Source organism: Pseudorasbora parva, chromosome 25 (assembly GCF_024679245.1).
Source record: "Pseudorasbora parva isolate DD20220531a chromosome 25, ASM2467924v1, whole genome shotgun sequence".
In the NCBI taxonomy this organism is placed as follows: domain Eukaryota; kingdom Metazoa; phylum Chordata; class Actinopteri; order Cypriniformes; family Gobionidae; genus Pseudorasbora; species Pseudorasbora parva.
In genome coordinates, this window is record NC_090196.1 from 414,614 (window position 1) to 432,602 (window position 17,989).

Below are 17,989 nucleotides of genomic sequence, written 5' to 3' on the forward strand. Positions count from 1 at the left end.
CATCAATACACACCCAGTCAGGCAACAGCCCATTAATACACACCCAGTCGGACCACAGCCCATCAATACACACCCAGTCGGACCACAGCCCATCAATACACATCTAGTCAGACAACAACCCATCAATACACACCCAGTCACACCATAGCCCATCAATACACACCCAGTCGGACAACAGCCCATCAATACACACCCAGTCACACCATAGCCCATCAATACACACCCAGTCGGACAACAGCCCATCAATACACACCCAGTCGGACAACAGCCCATCAATACACACCCAGTCGGACCACAGCCCATCAATACACACCCAGTCGGACCACAGCCCATCAATGCACACCCAGTCGGACTACAACCCATCAATACACACCCAGTCGGACAACAGCCCATCAATACACACCCAGTCGGACAACAGCCCATCAATACGCACACAGTCGGACAACAGCCCATCAATACACACCCAGTCGGACCACAGCCCATCAATACACACCCAGTCGGACCACAGCCCATCAATACACACCCAGTCACACAACAATACTCACAACAGCCCATCAATACACACTCAAAGGAGACCCTTTGGCACATTCAGCTCAGCCTGTGCTTAACATGCCCATTAATAAACACTCAAACACTGTCAAAAAAGAGTACCAAATCGTACCTTTAAGGCTAAAGTGGCCGTCACTGGGGTGGTTCCCTTAAGGGTTCCCATTTCTGTGCCTCTAAATCAGGGATAGGCAAGTTCAGTCCTAGATATTTGATGTCTTCCAGAGTTTAGCTCCAACCCTTCTAAGCCACCACAGTTTAAACCTCATGGCTCCCAGCATGCACTGCAGCATTAAGTATGTCACCATTGTAGAGATTAATATGCTGACTCTTGATATCTGTGTGCGTCTAAACTTTCCCCCTTAGAAAGCTTTTAAAAATCCCAATTCAGAATGTCTTTGGCAAGAAAGCAGTGCTGGTCAAACATTATTCTTCATGATACATTTTGTGTATGGCTTATTTTGTTTTGAACAGATTATCTATTTTGTTAACACTGTAACAAAAACCACAAACTTACTTACAAATCCGAGTCAAACTGCACAACTAAAGGAAACACTGATCTCCATAATGGTGATCAAACATTTTCAATAAAACATCAGCATCTAAACCTGTTAATTGGAGCCAAACTCTGCAGGACAGCGGCTCACTAGGACCGAACTGAGGAAAACAATACTATAATCGCACCCTAAGGAACAATTGTGTACCTTTAAAGGTACAGTTATATGTTTTGTTCCCAAAGGAAGAAAACTGTAACTCCACTGTGCCTTTTTTTCTGAGCGTGAAGGCTGTGTTTAACCTGTTCACGACCCGTTCGGATCATAGCCCATCAATAAACACTCAAAGGAGACCCTCTGCAGATCCAGCGCAAGTCAAAGCAGGATTTCTGTGAAAAAGCTGTTTAACCATGTTGTGCTCCAAATGTGAAGCGAGGAAAGTTTTTAAAGTCCCGTTTCCATGATAAAGCAGCGTCCAGCGTTGGCATAGAGAAGAGTAATATCATGAGCTGGCCTGGGTCAGGATGGCCTGGTGAAGAAGCAGAACTTACTGTGAGAGATGTGGTGTAGATCCGTCCGTCCGGAGCGTCTCCGCTTCGCCTCTGAGCTCTAGTGTGAGCACAGCCGAGCCCTCATCTCTCCGTCAGTCATCTGCATACTTTCTGCTGGGCCGTGGTCCAACCAGACACCAAACCAGCTATTTCTGTCTGCCATATGAGCGCAGGCTCGAAGCTCAGCGCATTCTGTGGTCAGTCCTGTAATTGAGTGACCGGCTATGGGGCGGCGTAATTGCAGACTTCAGCAGATCCAACGCTTCATGCTGGAGGACTTTAAACTCCTGGAAAACAACTGCAGTCACATAAATAAACCTGGGCCTGGAGTCCAGATGTGGAGTAGGGGAGGAAAAGCTAACATGGGAAAGAAATTGGCTCATATGACAGCAGGCTGTGTTTTTCTAAACCTCTGAAGAAGGCATATTCTGGGAGGAGCCGTCTGGCTTCGGTTATTCCTAGACTTTTACCATTAGACTTGCAGAGTATCTGATTTCACCTCATCCACTCCTGTGGAAAAATCAGCCATAGATGGAAAAAACGGCTATGAAAACAAAAGCCACGCTGAGGAACGCACAGCCCACTTCCCTGGAAGGCATTGAGATCTGAACGCAGGCCTCTGGATATAAGAGCAGCGAGTCTGCTGTTTCAGAAGGCGGAGGCTTTATTTTCAACAGCAGTGCCTAAATGACAAACAGCTGTTCACTATTAAGAGCACCAACTTCACTGCGAAGGCTACGAAACCAGCGAGGAAGAAGAAGCAGATCTTTCCATGCGGACACCGCAAGAGTTCAGGCTCCACCGCTGAGGTCATGGAGGCCGGAAAAACTACTTGTGGAAAACGGATTTCTTTGAAATAATGCCTCTAATTTCGGGTTATACAATGTGCTTCCAGTAAATGGGCATATCTCTGTTTTCCAGTAGGATTTAGATTAATAACGCATGATCCGTGCTTTAACCCTCACACACACCTCGGGTCTGTAGGGGCGTCGTCATTTCTTAAACCTGCTTAGCATTCCTCAGGCAATTCATTATAAACAATATAACAAGAAAATGATAAAAATGCTTTCTCATTTATTTCGTGTGGAAAATTATTATGGCCTATGATTGAATCTGGAAATAAAGCTAAATAACTGAGAAATATTAAAATGAGTCCTCTATGTCCATAATATAGCAAAATATCTAGCATGAATTCAACCTCTAAATAATTCATTTAAAGCAGTTAAGCGAAAGCAGAGTTTCTCGTTTGCATGATGTGTACACTTAATAAATGCTAAATAAGAAAGCTGGCATTTAGTGCAATCTATATATTTTATTTACTTCTTTTAGTTTGTCAGGAGATTTAAAGCACTGAAGAGACGTGCGCTACTACGTAAGAATGAGCACATGATTGAGTCTGGAAATAAAGCAAGAGTCTGGAGAAAGATAAGAATTAGTCCTCAGGTGCCATGTCCATGATGTATAGCACAGGATCCAGCATGACATCCAGCTCAAAATAATTCATTACAGCAGTTATTGCTCCGCCACCTGCATGACATCATTAAAGGGTTACTCCAGCCAGAAATGTAAATTGTTCGAAGCTTTGTTCTGAAATCGGCCATCACTATATAAGTCGTTATTTAGTGTTTTTGCGCACTAACTCTATTCTGGCCTCTTCATCAATGATTGTAGAGCCGCTGTAGTGAGATGGGCTTTGTAACGACGTCTTTAGTGCCTTTATGGGTCTTGAGAGAGGAAATGACATTGGTGTCAATGAAGGCCTTTCTGAGCCATCGGATTTCAACACTAATATCTTCATCTGTGTGTGAAGATGAGCGGAGGTCTGACGGCTGGCCAACCACAGGAGGAATTAATCACACACACTGGCTGAACTATCCCTTTAGTCAGTGTGTTTGAATGACAGATGTGTGCCAGTATGAAGCAGTGGTGAGGAGCTCATCATCAGAGTGTGTTAGTTCAGCAGCGAGGTACAGCGTTATACAGGACACACACCCCTGAGCTCTTACTGTCCGAATGCACTTCTGCTCCTTCAACACCGGGACAAGCCGTCTGCACCACGGCTCATGGTCTAAAAGGGTCGTCTCTTGTATCTTAATGAGCCATGGGGGTGTTTAACGAGCAATAAACCAATCAGAGGCTCATCTCTCCTTCTAAAGCCAGTTGTGCTCAAGCCATGAGCGGATATTTACATGAGGAGAGACTGAGCGCTTCTCCAGAGAGGATCCTTTAATTTTAATATTTAAACCTGTGTGTGTGTGTGTGTGTGTGTGTGGGGGGGGGGGGGGGGAAGGCATGTTTTTTTGACATATGAGGACACAAATGTGTATAATGACATGGTTCTGACACAGGTATTACAGGAGAGGCTGTAATATGCTCCGCACCCCAGTGTGTGTAATGATCAGAGCCCCCGCCTATAGGCTCATGTTACTAACACACCCTTTAAATAACACAAAAATACTGCACTAGTGACGGAAAGATGCTGAAAATAAAGATGTTTGAGATGCTGAATGTGCTGCATTGCAGGAAATGCTCTTCGTATTTCGTTTTTTTTTTTTCTTGTTCCAAATATCTAAATATTCTTAAATCAAGATGCATTTACTAGATCAGTAAAATGACATAAGATATTTTGTCTTGTTTTGTTGAAAATAAAATCTAACTGAAGTGAGTTTTTGCTTAAAACAGGCAAAATGATCTGCCAATGGGGTGAGAGAAATAACTTCTGCTCAAACTAAACCCTCCCTAAACACGTTTTATTCTGATATAATCTTCTGTTATATTCTTCTGTTTTATTCTTCTGTTTTATTCTTCTGATATATTCATCTGATATTCATCTGTTACTCTGACATCAGGAGAGTTTTATAATACCATCACAGGAATGTTGTATTAATGCATTTGATGGCTTCTCCAGAGGATCTGATAAGTGTTGAGCTGGTGAATGATTGCTCTCCTCGTGTGTGTGTGTGTGTGTGTGTGTGTGTGTGTGTGTGTGTGTGTGTGTGTGTGTGTGTGTCGTTGAGGAGGAATCCCACTGAAGGAGCGAGAGCAGCTGCACTTCTCTGGTCATCTGCGTCCAGAAACATCAAGCTCCACAGCCTGCATACGGTTATCATAAGCCCTAATCATATCCATCTCTATAACTCACATCATCTGGCTTTAGCACGAGCGCCGCTCTGCCACCTGTTGGACAGCGGTTTGCCTGAACGAACGGGCACACACTCCATGACGGACAGATCTAATGTGCTGCTGATGTAGCTGATGCCCTTTAAACCACAGCCGCTGTATAATAACAGCTAATGATGAGCTGACAGAGCGGCTAATGGCCTTATCTGGACGAGCGGAGAGATGGACATTCACTGAGCCGGTCCGGCCTGTTCCTCATCACACACACACACACACACACACACGAAGGATTGATCTGCCCTGTCCCCGCACAGATGCACAATAAACACACAATGTCTTTATGAATCTGATTTATTTTGTATAAAAATCTATATATTTCTCTGTTTTAGACACTCTGTCAATAGGTATGGATAACACAAGTGCTTCAGTGCATGTCCTGCTCAGAGAGGCTCATCCGGCTGGAGGGGAGTCTGAAAGAGAGAAGACACGGTGAGAGTGTGTGTGTGTGTGTGTGTGTGTTGCTGAGATGGACCAGCAGACTTACAGTCCTTGCGTGCGCACAGAAAACACACGCACACACACACACACACACACACGTTTGTTTTTGTGAAATGTGGGGACTTTCCATAGGCGTAATGCAGAGCTGGACAAATACACAACTTCATTACTGGAGTAACAGCACTGCTGGTCAAATATTACTCCGCTACGAGTGAAAGTTGCAAAGAGAGATTTTTACTGGAGTAAAAGTACAGAAGTATTTGTTTTCAAAAGTAAATGTCCTTCTTTATGTCAGCGCATTATTGTATTATAGTTGTATAAATGCACATTATGCCATCATGGTTTAAGCCAGTCAGTGACGCTCCATCTGACACACTAGCAGACGACTAACTTAAACTCATTTAAATACTTGTAGAAAAGTTACAAAGCTGCTGTCACTTTAAGGCCGAATGCACGGATCCAATACACTGATACACATCTGATATTCTCACACTGTTCACCTTCACTGAAGACAGAATCAACTTTGTTTATGTCAATCCTCCACTAAATGAGCATTTGGACATCCGTCTTCTTCCATTTTGCTCTAAACTATAAATCAGTGTTTAATAAATGCTGTGAAATCATTGAACTTCACGAGACTCTACAAGAGTGATTCCTGAAAGGCTTTCTGCAAAAACCCAAACACCTTTTAAAGAAGAAAAAAATCATCACTGACTTTCAAAGCTGCGACAGAAACGACTTTCCACTTCGAGGACCTTGATAGAAATGTAGTGGAGTAAAGAGGACGATATTTGTCTTTCAGATGGAGTGAAGTTAAAGTCAGAAGATTACAGAAAAAATAATACTCCAGTAAAGCACAGAGACTCAAACAGTGAACTTCAGTACAGGACTGGAGTAAATGAGCTGAGGGACGGTCCAGATCTGCTGTAAACAAAAATTATATCCCCCTGCATTGCCCCTAAACCTACCCATCACACACACACACACACACACACACACACACACCTCACACACACCTCCTCCGCTTCCCTCCCCTCCTCTCTCTCTCTCTCTCTCTCTCTCTCTCTTACACACACACACTCACCACGCGCTCCTCCTCCTCCTCCTCCCGAACGCGCTGGAGCCCACGTTGGTCGGTATGAAGCTCCTGCTGCCCATCCCGCCGGACCGGCTCAGGAAGTCCGCCAGCCGGTGAGTGACGCACGTGGCCGTGTTACACGCGCGCTTCTGCGCGGTCACGCTGAGCAACACAGAGCGAGAGCGCGCATCAGCACAGGTGCGCAGCGAGGCACGTGCATTATTCATGACAGACAGCACATTCAGTATGCATTATTATCAGTCTGATGCAGATATCATTTAATATGCATTATTATCAGTCTGATGCAGATATCATTTAATATGCATTATTATCAGTCTGATGCAGATATCATTTAATATGCATTATTATCAGTCTGATCATCTTACCTGCTCACACCGGAGGCTTCGCAGAGGCATGTGTTTACATAACTAATAACTCGACAATAAAGGAGAGTTCCTGATATAAAAATACCTTTATTGAACTTAAACATGTTAAAAGAAATCATACTTTTTTTTTTGATCATTTGATTGTTGCACTGCAAAAAAATGCTCTTCTTATTTAGTATTTTTTCTTGTTTCCAGTCTAAATATCTAAAAATTCTTAAATCAAGATGCATTTACTAGATCAGTAAAACAACAGAAGATATTTTTTCCTGTTTTCTGGGGACTAAAATCTAAATGAAGAGAGTTTTTGCTTAAAACAGGCAAAATGATCTGACAATGGGGCGAGAAAAATAATCTTATTTCTGTTTGGGACGGAAACAAGAAACAAGATTTCAGTCAGAAGTAAGGTTATCCTCCTCACCCATTGGCTGATCATTCTGCCTGTTTTCAGCAAACTCTCTTCATATAGATTGTATTTGTCAGTCCATCGCACACCGGCGGGTTATCGATCGGTGCAGGACGAAGATTCAAAAACCTCAACAAACAAAAGAAAATCCCTCTTGCTAAATAAATAAATAAATATAAATTATTAGCGACGTTTCGAAACATTGCTAATAAAAAGTGTTTGATTTTTTTCAAGAGGGATTTCCTTTTGTTTGTTGAGATTTTGTTTTAAAGAAAGAAAATCGGTAACACTTTACAATACAGGAGCACTATATGCTTTAATTCATGCTTAACTAATGCACAATTACTACATTATGACACATTTCAAGTTAATGATTATTAATCTATTAATGATGATGAATGTTGATTAGTTGCTGATGCAGTAATCATTAATAAATGGGTTAGTTCTCCATTAGTAATACATTAACTCATGATTATCTGTGCTTTAGTGAAGCAGGAATTAATGCAGATTAGTGCACCCGTGTTGTAAAGAGTTACCGAAATATCTTATGTCACTTTATTAATCTAGTAAATGCATCTTGATTGAAGATTTTTTAGGTATTTAGATTAGAAACAAGATAATTACTAAGTAAGAAGAGCATTTTTTGCAGTACATCATCAGTTATAATACATTTACTGAGTTATTCAAGAGGCATGTGTGAAGTGCACAGAAACTTCTCCTTATGGAATAAATGTACTCTGCCGAACAAGGAAAGAGAAGGCCGATGTGTGTGTGTGTGTGTGTGTGTGTGTGTGTGTGTGCGTGCACGCGCAGTCAGTCAAGCGGGGATCGTCATGCACAGGGTTAGGGTTAGATGAGCGCGTCCTCGTAGCTCGTGAACGGGTCGCGCTCGAGCAGGCTGCGCTTCTTGCCGGGCGTGCCCGCGCCGACGTCCGTCTGCGGGAAGGTCTGTAATTTGTGCAGCTCCTGCGAGAGTTTTCCCAGCACGCAGGTGCTGAGATTGGAGCAGCGCTTGGACAGGAGCCTGCCCTGGCTGTCGGAGAAACACATGCACAGCGGGTCATCACACACATGCACCCGCACAGCTCCGTTAGTGTTCATTACGCATGCGTCAGGGTCAGAGATCATGCTCAGCGGGAGCGCGCTCAGGGTTAATAACATGCACGCATTACACACAACATGCTGCTGCTAGAGGACAGGCAGACGGGCTCGCTGAATAACCATACGCACACGAAACTCTGCAAAACAGCCTGCTCTTACTTACTGCTTCTGTCTTCTTTCTAGTCAAAATACCTAAAAAATTATTACATTTACTAGACAAGTACAAATTATTGTCTTGTTTTGGGAAAATTTACTCAAAATGAAGAGAGTTTTTGCTTAAAATAAGATAAATAATCTGCCAATGGGGTGAGAAAAATTGTCTTATTTTCTGTTTGAATTGAGATTATTTTGTTCACCCCGTTCTGCTTTTTAAGCAAAAAATGTCCTTGAGTTATTTTTCCCCAAAACAAGACAACAATTTTTACTCATCTAGTAAATGTTTCTTAATTTAAGAATATTTAATATTTTGACTAGAAACAAGACAGAATACTAAATAAGAGAATCATTTTTTGCAGGGTTCCTCACATGCTGCTGATGTTAGGACAAGCAAATAACCATGTGCTCCTCATCCGGACACTTTAACACGGCAAACAAACGCTCCTCTCACTCAGGATTTCTGGCTTGTTTCTAGTCCAGACATCTAAACATTCTTAAAACAAGAAGTGTTTACTAGACAAGCAAAAGTAATTGTCTTGTTTTGGGGAATAATAACTCAAAGTGAAGAGAGTTTTTGCTTAAAATAAGATAAATAATCTGCCAATGGGGTGAGAAAAATAATCTTAATTCAAACAGAAAACAAGATTATTATTCTCACCCCATTGGCAGATTATTGATCTTATTTTAGGCAAAAACTCTCTTTACTTAAGAGAGTCTCTCTTTACATTTTGAGTTATTTCTTCCCAAAAAAAGATTATAATTTGTACTCGTCTAGTAAATGTTTCTTAATGTAAGAATTTTTTAGGTATTTAGACTAGAAACGAGACAGAAATAGTAAGTAAGAGAAGCATGTTTTGCAGTGAACACACACCTCCATGGGTTCCTCACTTGACTAACCGGATCCATTGAGATCGCCTCTCGCAGAATGAAAGCAGAAGTCGTCGCTTCAGTAAAACACACACTCCTAAACCACACACTCCTAAAACACACACTCCTAAACCACACACTCCTAAACCACACCTGTCGAGTTCATACCTGTTGTCATCGCTCGTCGGCTCCAGCTCCTCCGCCGTCATCTGAACCACATTTTTCACAATCGCGCTCAATAATCTCCGAGCTTCGTAGTCCATGAGCGCGAGTCTGTCCGTCAGAGACTCTGAAGCCGGTCTGAAAACACACACACACACACACACACATATGAAGAGACAGTGAGAGCAACAGTGTGCCACCTGAGGAAGAAAGAGAAGGCTTTATGATGAAGGAGAGTGATGGAGCTTCACCTGGCGGGAGCAGCGCTGGAGATGGACATCTGGCACACCACATAAGCGATAAGGAAGGCAGAGATCTTCAGCATGAACATGGTACCCTGGGGCAGAAATACAGCATGTGTTTAACTAAAGCATCCCTGTCCAAAACCACCAAAACTAACCGTATGTTCTTACCTCACCTCGTCTCGCTGTCCGGTAAAGATGTGGACTCTCTGAACTTGTAGACCACTTTGATACTACTGTGTGTGTCTTCAGTGGTCAAGCCCTTATATATGCTCCATCAGGAGCTGAGGGCTATCTGTGGAGGTGTTTAATGATCTCCCGTCGGCCAATCCGAGCACAGAAGGGCACCCGTCAGCCAATCAGCATCCGTCCCACGGCTCTGATAACGTCTGAAGTTCGACTGTGACGTCACTCTTTAAGTGCTCTGTTCTCTAGACTCACGCTCAGGTGACGCCTCGTATCTGCACTTGCATCTGCATTCAGCTCATTTAGATTAAGTGAATGAACGCTCTGAATAAACACACAGATGAGTGTTTGACTGAGGTCCTGAGCGTTTGGATCATCTCTGTGAGCCGGTGGCCATCTGCTGGAGAGAGAGGAACACTACACATCTCTGAGGAAAAGATCACACTGTGCTCCAGCTTTACTCTGCATTTCAGTGTGAATCTCACAGGAGTTAAACTGATCTGGGTTTTACATGTCAGGAGGTAATCAGGAGATGTCTTATGTGACAGTGATCATAACTTTACAGTAAGGTTTAATTAGTTATCATTAGTAAAGGGCCGGTTATGAAAGCATTGGGATAGCCTGTGTTGCTTTGGGAGTGGCAGCAAGGCGAGCACAAGACAGCAATTGCTTTTATATGTTTGATTAAATATAGGTAACACATTACAAGAAATTAAACTAATATTAAAATTACCATGAAATTAAATTGGATAAATCTTTTTTTAATTGTCTATTGTAGTGCTTATTATATGTGTTCAAACAGCTCTCCAAAGACGGCTATCGGAACCAGTGGCGCAGGGGAAATCACCTGATCGGTTTTGACAGGTATGACAATCACGACAGTACTGAACAACACTTTTTTTTAACCCTGGCCAAAAAAAGTGTCTTAAAATCCTACTATAGGTCTTAGTAACTCCTATATGACCTGCAAGGGAATGATCATGCGCTAAACATAACACATGATCCCGATAAGGAGAAGGAATGACAACCTGATAAACAGCGTTCCAGTCGGGATCCTGGTCAGCTGTAGAACACACTTACGCATCAACAAACCCTTCTCAACAAAACAGCCAACTTCCTGATTTTAGACGCATCAAGAGAAACAGCAGAATTTAAAATGGTGATAAGAGACTTGTCTTCTTTCTGTGCGGCAATGATCTTTTCGCGGGACACAGATCATTTTCCCGTATCTGCATCAGACACATGACCAGAGAAACTCTCTAAATGCTCACCATCTTCCGTTTTAGGTGGAACCACCTCCTCGAGGGAAGTGTCACCAGCGAAGAGAGGAAGAATGAATGAACTAGATAGGTCCACCACATCACCCACTTTACGCCACTGAGTGCGAGTGACGGCACATGCGGGAAAAACATCACACGGTGTCTCGTACACTTCTTCAACAAAATTTGTCATATCAGGTTTATCAACAACTTCTAAAACAGGCAGCATTTCCCTCCTGCCAGGTCGTTCCCGAGGATAAAATCAGCGGCTTTCACGGGAAGTGACGGACACACAGCCATTCTCACAGACCCTGAGCATTACTCACTCTGCAGATATAGATGGTGCAGGGGTAACACAGCTCATCTCAATGCCTTGGACAATCACACTAGACCCACAAAAGGTGCCATCAGAAAACTGTAATACATTTGCTACAATAAATGATTGCATGGCAACTGTATCTCGAAGCATCCTTATTTCTTTCTGATCCTCCTCATGACCAGATAAAGAGATCAAACCCTTCAAAATAAAAGGTCGGTAACTGACATCAATTCTGGTCTCCTCGGGCGCTGTAACAGCAGGATTAAGTGTTTTCACAAAACCTCCACTTTTAGGATGGGATTGCTCTTTACGTTTTAAGATCAAACAATCAGCAATTACATGTCCTGTTTTGTGACAGCAGTAATATTCGTGATCCTCTTTAGAATGAAGTGGGCTAGATTTAATACGTAACTCTGATTCTGAGCAGGACCAGACTGTGACTTCTCTGGACGTGCAGATACAAAAACGCTTTTGAGTGATAAAATAAACTCATCCGCAAGTACGGAGGCTCCTAACAAGGAAGTTACTTTCTGTTCATTAAGATAAGTCACAACTCTCTCAGGCAAACACCCTTTAAACTCTTCAAGTAACACAAGCTCCCGTAATGCATTAAAATCATCAGCTTTGCTGGCGGCGCACCACTTATCAAATAGAATTCCCTTCTCCCTTGCAAACTCCATAAAGGTCTGGGTCGCTACTTTATTTTGTCCGCAAAATTTCTGTCTATATGCCTCTGGCACTAATTCATAAGCGTAAAGTATGCCGGACTTCATGGACTCATATTTTGAACTCTCTTCCAGCGACAAAGTAGAACAAACTTCCTGAGCCTTTCCTATCAACTTGCACTGCAGTGATAACGCCCAAACTTCCTTAGGCCAACGAAGAGGGTTATTGGGAAACAAGATCCCGGATGAGCCCCCATTAAATGTTACGATTCCTGATCTTATTAAAGAGCAATGATAAGTAACATTGAGTTGGTGACAACTGATAGTGCCAGGTGACCAGAGATAACGCAACAAGGAAGATTACGGAAGAAAAAGTGATTTTTTGTACAACCGTATATAAGTGATTACCAAATAACAAAGAAAGATCACAATAATAATTAATTACCAGTAACTACATGAAACAAGAGGAGAACAAACACCACTTTAATTTACAGCCCCAGATTCACACTTACCCTGTAACTACATGAAACAAGAGGAGAACAAACACCACTTTAATTTACAGCAGCAGATTCACACTTACCCTGTAACTACATGAAACAAGAGGGGAACAAACACCACTTTAATTTACAGCAGCAGATTCACACTTACCCTGTAACTACATGAAACAAGAGGAGAACAAACACCACTTTAATTTACAGCCCCAGATTCACACTTACCCTGTAACTACATGAAACAAGAGGAGAACAAACACCACTTTAATTTACAGCCCCAGATTCACACTTACCCTGTAACTACATGAAACAAGAGGGGAACAAACACCACTTTAATTTACAGCCCCAGATTCACACTTACCCTGTAACTACATGAAACAAGAGGAGAACAAACACCACTTTAATTTACAGCAGCAGATTCACACTTACCCTGTAACTACATGAAACAAGAGGGGAACAAACACCACTTTAATTTACAGCAGCAGATTCACACTTACCCTGTAACTACATGAAACAAGAGGAGAACAAACACCACTTTAATTTACAGCAGCAGATTCACACTTACCCTGTAACTACATGAAACAAGAGGAGAACAAACACCACTTTAATTTACAGCCCCAGATTCACACTTACCCTGTAACTACATGAAACAAGAGGGGAACAAACACCACTTTAATTTACAGCCCCAGATTCACACTTACCCTGTAACTACATGAAACAAGAGGAGAACAAACACCACTTTAATTTACAGCAGCAGATTCACACTTACCCTGTAACTACATGAAACAAGAGGAGAACAAACACCACTTTAATTTACAGCCCCAGATTCACACTTACCCTGTAACTACATGAAACAAGAGGGGAACACACACCACTTTAATTTACAGCAGCAGATTCACACTTACCCTGTAACTACATGAAACAAGAGGGGAACACACACCACTTTAATTTACAGCAGCAGATTCACACTTACCCTGTAACTACATGAAACAAGAGGAGAACAAACACCACTTTAATTTACAGCAGCAGATTCACACTTACCCTGTAACTACATGAAACAAGAGGGGAACAAACACCACTTTAATTTACAGCAGCAGATTCACACTTACCCTGTAACTACATGAAACAAGAGGAGAACAAACACCACTTTAATTTACAGCAGCAGATTCACACTTACCCTGTAACTACATGAAACAAGAGGAGAACAAACACCACTTTAATTTACAGCCCCAGATTCACACTTACCCTGTAACTACATGAAACAAGAGGGGAACAAACACCACTTTAATTTACAGCCCCAGATTCACACTTACCCTGTAACTACATGAAACAAGAGGAGAACAAACACCACTTTAATTTACAGCAGCAGATTCACACTTACCCTGTAACTACATGAAACAAGAGGAGAATAAACACCACTTTAATTTACAGCTGCAGATTCACACTTACCCTGTAACTACATGAAACAAGAGGAGAACAAACACCACTTTAATTTACAGCAGCAGATTCACACTTACCCTGTAACTACATGAAACAAGAGGAGAACAAACACCACTTTAATTTACAGCAGCAAATTCACACTTACCCTGTAACTACATGAAACAAGAGGAGAACAAACACCACTTTAATTTACAGCCGCAGATTCACACTTACCCTGTAACTACATGAAACAAGAGGAGAACAAACACCACTTTAATTTACAGCAGCAGATTCACACTTACCCTGTAACTACATGAAACAAGAGGGGAACAAACACCACTTTAATTTACAGCCCCAGATTCACACTTACCCTGTAACTACATGAAACAAGAGGAGAACAAACACCACTTTAATTTACAGCAGCAGATTCACACTTACCCTGTGACTACATGAAACAAGAGGGGAACAAACACCACTTTAATTTACAGCAGCAGATTCACACTTACCCTGTAACTACATGAAACAAGAGGAGAACAAACACCACTTTAATTTACAGCCCCAGATTCACACTTACCCTGTAACTACATGAAACAAGAGGGGAACAAACACCACTTTAATTTACAGCAGCAGATTCACACTTACCCTGTAACTACATGAAACAAGAGGGGAACAAACACCACTTTAATTTACAGCCCCAGATTCACACTTACCCTGTAACTACATGAAACAAGAGGGGAACAAACACCACTTTAATTTACAGCCCCAGATTCACACTTACCCTGTAACTACATGAAACAAGAGGGGAACACACACCACTTTAATTTACAGCCGCAGATTCACACTTACCCTGTAACTACATGAAACAAGAGGGGAACAAACACCACTTTAATTTACAGCCCCAGATTCACACTTACCCTGTAACTACATGAAACAAGAGGGGAACAAACACCACTTTAATTTACAGCCGCAGATTCACACTTACCCTGTAACTACATGAAACAAGAGGGGAACAAACACCACTTTAATTTACAGCCACAGATTCACACTTACCCTGTAACTACATGAAACAAGAGGAGAACAAACACCACTTTAATTTACAGCCCCAGATTCACACTTACCCTGTAACTACATGAAACAAGAGGAGAACAAACACCACTTTAATTTACAGCAGCAGATTCACACTTACCCTGTAACTACATGAAACAAGAGGGGAACACACACCACTTTAATTTACAGCAGCAGATTCACACTTACCCTGTAACTACATGAAACAAGAGGGGAACAAACACCACTTTAATTTACAGCCCCAGATTCACACTTACCCTGTAACTACATGAAACAAGAGGAGAACAAACACCACTTTAATTTACAGCCCCAGATTCACACTTACCCTGTAACTACATGAAACAAGAGGGGAACAAACACCACTTTAATTTACAGCAGCAGATTCACACTTACCCTGTAACTACATGAAACAAGAGGGGAACAAACACCACTTTAATTTACAGCCGCAGATTCACACTTACCCTATAACTACATGAAACAAGAGGGGAACAAACACCACTTTAATTTACAGCCGCAGATTCACACTTACCCTATAACTACATGAAACAAGAGGGGAACAAACACCACTTTAATTTACAGCCGCAGATTCACACTTACCCTATAACTACATGAAACAAGAGGGGAACACACACCACTTTAATTTACAGCCGCAGATTCACACTTACCCTGTAACTACATGAAACAAGAGGGGAACAAACACCACTTTAATTTACAGCCGCAGATTCACACTTACCCTATAACTACATGAAACAAGAGGGGAACAAACACCACTTTAATTTACAGCCCCAGATTCACACTTACCCTGTAACTACATGAAACAAGAGGGGAACAAACACCACTTTAATTTACAGCAGCAGATTCACACTTACCCTGTAACTACATGAAACAAGAGGAGAACAAACACAACTTTAATTTACAGCCCCAGATTCACACTTACCCTGTAACTACATGAAACAAGAGGAGAACAAACACCACTTTAATTTACAGCCCCAGATTCACACTTACCCTGTAACTACATGAAACAAGAGGAGAACAAACACCACTTTAATTTACAGCAGCAGATTCACACTTACCCTGTAACTACATGAAACAAGAGGGGAACAAACACCACTTTAATTTACAGCAGCAGATTCACACTTACCCTGTAACTACATGAAACAAGAGGAGAACAAACACCACTTTAATTTACAGCCCCAGATTCACACTTACCCTATAACTACATGAAACAAGAGGGGAACAAACACCACTTTAATTTACAGCCCCAGATTCACACTTACCCTGTAACTACATGAAACAAGAGGAGAACAAACACCACTTTAATTTACAGCCCCAGATTCACACTTACCCTGTAACTACATGAAATAAGAGGAGAACAAACACCACTTTAATTTACAGCCCCAGATTCACACTTACCCTGTAACTACATGAAACAAGAGGGGAACACACACCACTTTAATTTACAGCAGCAGATTCACACTTACCCTGTAACTACATGAAACAAGAGGAGAACAAACACCACTTTAATTTACAGCCCCAGATTCACACTTACCCTATAACTACATGAAACAAGAGGGGAACAAACACCACTTTAATTTACAGCCCCAGATTCACACTTACCCTGTAACTACATGAAACAAGAGGGGAACAAACACCACTTTAATTTACAGCCCCAGATTCACACTTACCCTATAACTACATGAAACAAGAGGGGAACAAACACCACTTTAATTTACAGCAGCAGATTCACACATACCCTGTAACTACATGAAACAAGAGGAGAACAAACACCACTTTAATTTACAGCAGCAGATTCACACTTACCCTGTAACTACATGAAACAAGAGGGGAACAAACACCACTTTAATTTACAGCCCCAGATTCACACTTACCCTGTAACTACATGAAACAAGAGGAGAACAAAAACCACTTTAATTTACAGCAGCAGATTCACACTTACCCTGTAACTACATGAAACAAGAGGGGAACAAACACCACTTTAATTTACAGCCCCAGATTCACACTTACCCTGTAACTACATGAAACAAGAGGGGAACACACACCACTTTAATTTACAGCAGCAGATTCACACTTACCCTGTAACTACATGAAACAAGAGGAGAACAAACACCACTTTAATTTACAGCCCCAGATTCACACTTACCCTATAACTACATGAAACAAGAGGGGAACAAACACCACTTTAATTTACAGCCCCAGATTCACACTTACCCTGTAACTACATGAAACAAGAGGGGAACAAACACCACTTTAATTTACAGCCCCAGATTCACACTTACCCTATAACTACATGAAACAAGAGGGGAACAAACACCACTTTAATTTACAGCAGCAGATTCACACTTACCCTGTAACTACATGAAACAAGAGGAGAACAAACACCACTTTAATTTACAGCCCCAGATTCACACTTACCCTGTAACTACATGAAACAAGAGGGGAACAAACACCACTTTAATTTACAGCCCCAGATTCACACTTACCCTGTAACTACATGAAACAAGAGGGGAACACACACCACTTTAATTTACAGCCGCAGATTCACACTTACCCTGTAACTACATGAAACAAGAGGGGAACAAACACCACTTTAATTTACAGCCGCAGATTCACACTTACCCTGTAACTACATGAAACAAGAGGGGAACAAACACCACTTTAATTTACAGCCACAGATTCACACTTACCCTGTAACTACATGAAACAAGAGGAGAACAAACACCACTTTAATTTACAGCCCCAGATTCACACTTACCCTGTAACTACATGAAACAAGAGGAGAACAAACACCACTTTAATTTACAGCAGCAGATTCACACTTACCCTGTAACTACATGAAACAAGAGGGGAACACACACCACTTTAATTTACAGCAGCAGATTCACACTTACCCTGTAACTACATGAAACAAGAGGGGAACAAACACCACTTTAATTTACAGCCCCAGATTCACACTTACCCTG

The 17,989-nt window shown here is 41.7% G+C and overlaps 2 protein-coding genes and 1 long non-coding RNA gene across 5 annotated transcripts in view; 1 reads left to right on the forward strand and 2 right to left on the reverse strand.

Moving 5' to 3' along the window:
* LOC137064975 (protein inscuteable homolog) overlaps positions 1–1,829 on the reverse strand; it is a 69,737-nt gene extending 67,908 nt beyond the window's left edge. Inside the window, exon 1 of the mRNA XM_067436538.1 lies at positions 1,592–1,829. The gene's annotated coding sequence lies outside the window, so the exon portion shown is untranslated. The remainder of the gene's footprint in view (positions 1–1,591) is intronic.
* A 3,227-nt stretch (positions 1,830–5,056) lies between these two features.
* On the reverse strand, positions 5,057–10,523 carry LOC137064756 (calcitonin gene-related peptide-like). Of its 3 annotated transcripts, XM_067436261.1 has the most exons (5): positions 9,776–10,523; positions 9,614–9,699; positions 9,369–9,500; positions 6,294–6,449; positions 5,057–5,181 (listed from the first exon to the last, which is right to left on the reverse strand). In XM_067436261.1, coding segments are annotated over exons 2-5 (369 nt in total). In that variant the 5' UTR covers positions 9,694–9,699; positions 9,776–10,523; the 3' UTR covers positions 5,057–5,180. The 3 variants fall into 3 exon arrangements, with proteins under 3 accessions (XP_067292362.1, XP_067292361.1, XP_067292360.1); XM_067436260.1 differs by lacking the exons at positions 5,057–5,181; positions 6,294–6,449 and adding an exon at positions 7,859–8,109 and having other exon boundaries at positions 9,781–10,507; XM_067436259.1 differs by lacking the exons at positions 5,057–5,181; positions 6,294–6,449 and adding an exon at positions 7,859–8,109 and having other exon boundaries at positions 9,776–10,505.
* Positions 6,300–11,416, forward strand: LOC137064757 (uncharacterized). Its single transcript, XR_010901573.1, has 3 exons — positions 6,300–6,400; positions 10,593–10,654; positions 11,077–11,416. It is a non-coding gene; the product is annotated as an uncharacterized lncRNA (long non-coding RNA).
* The last annotated feature ends 6,573 nt before the right edge of the window (positions 11,417–17,989 follow it).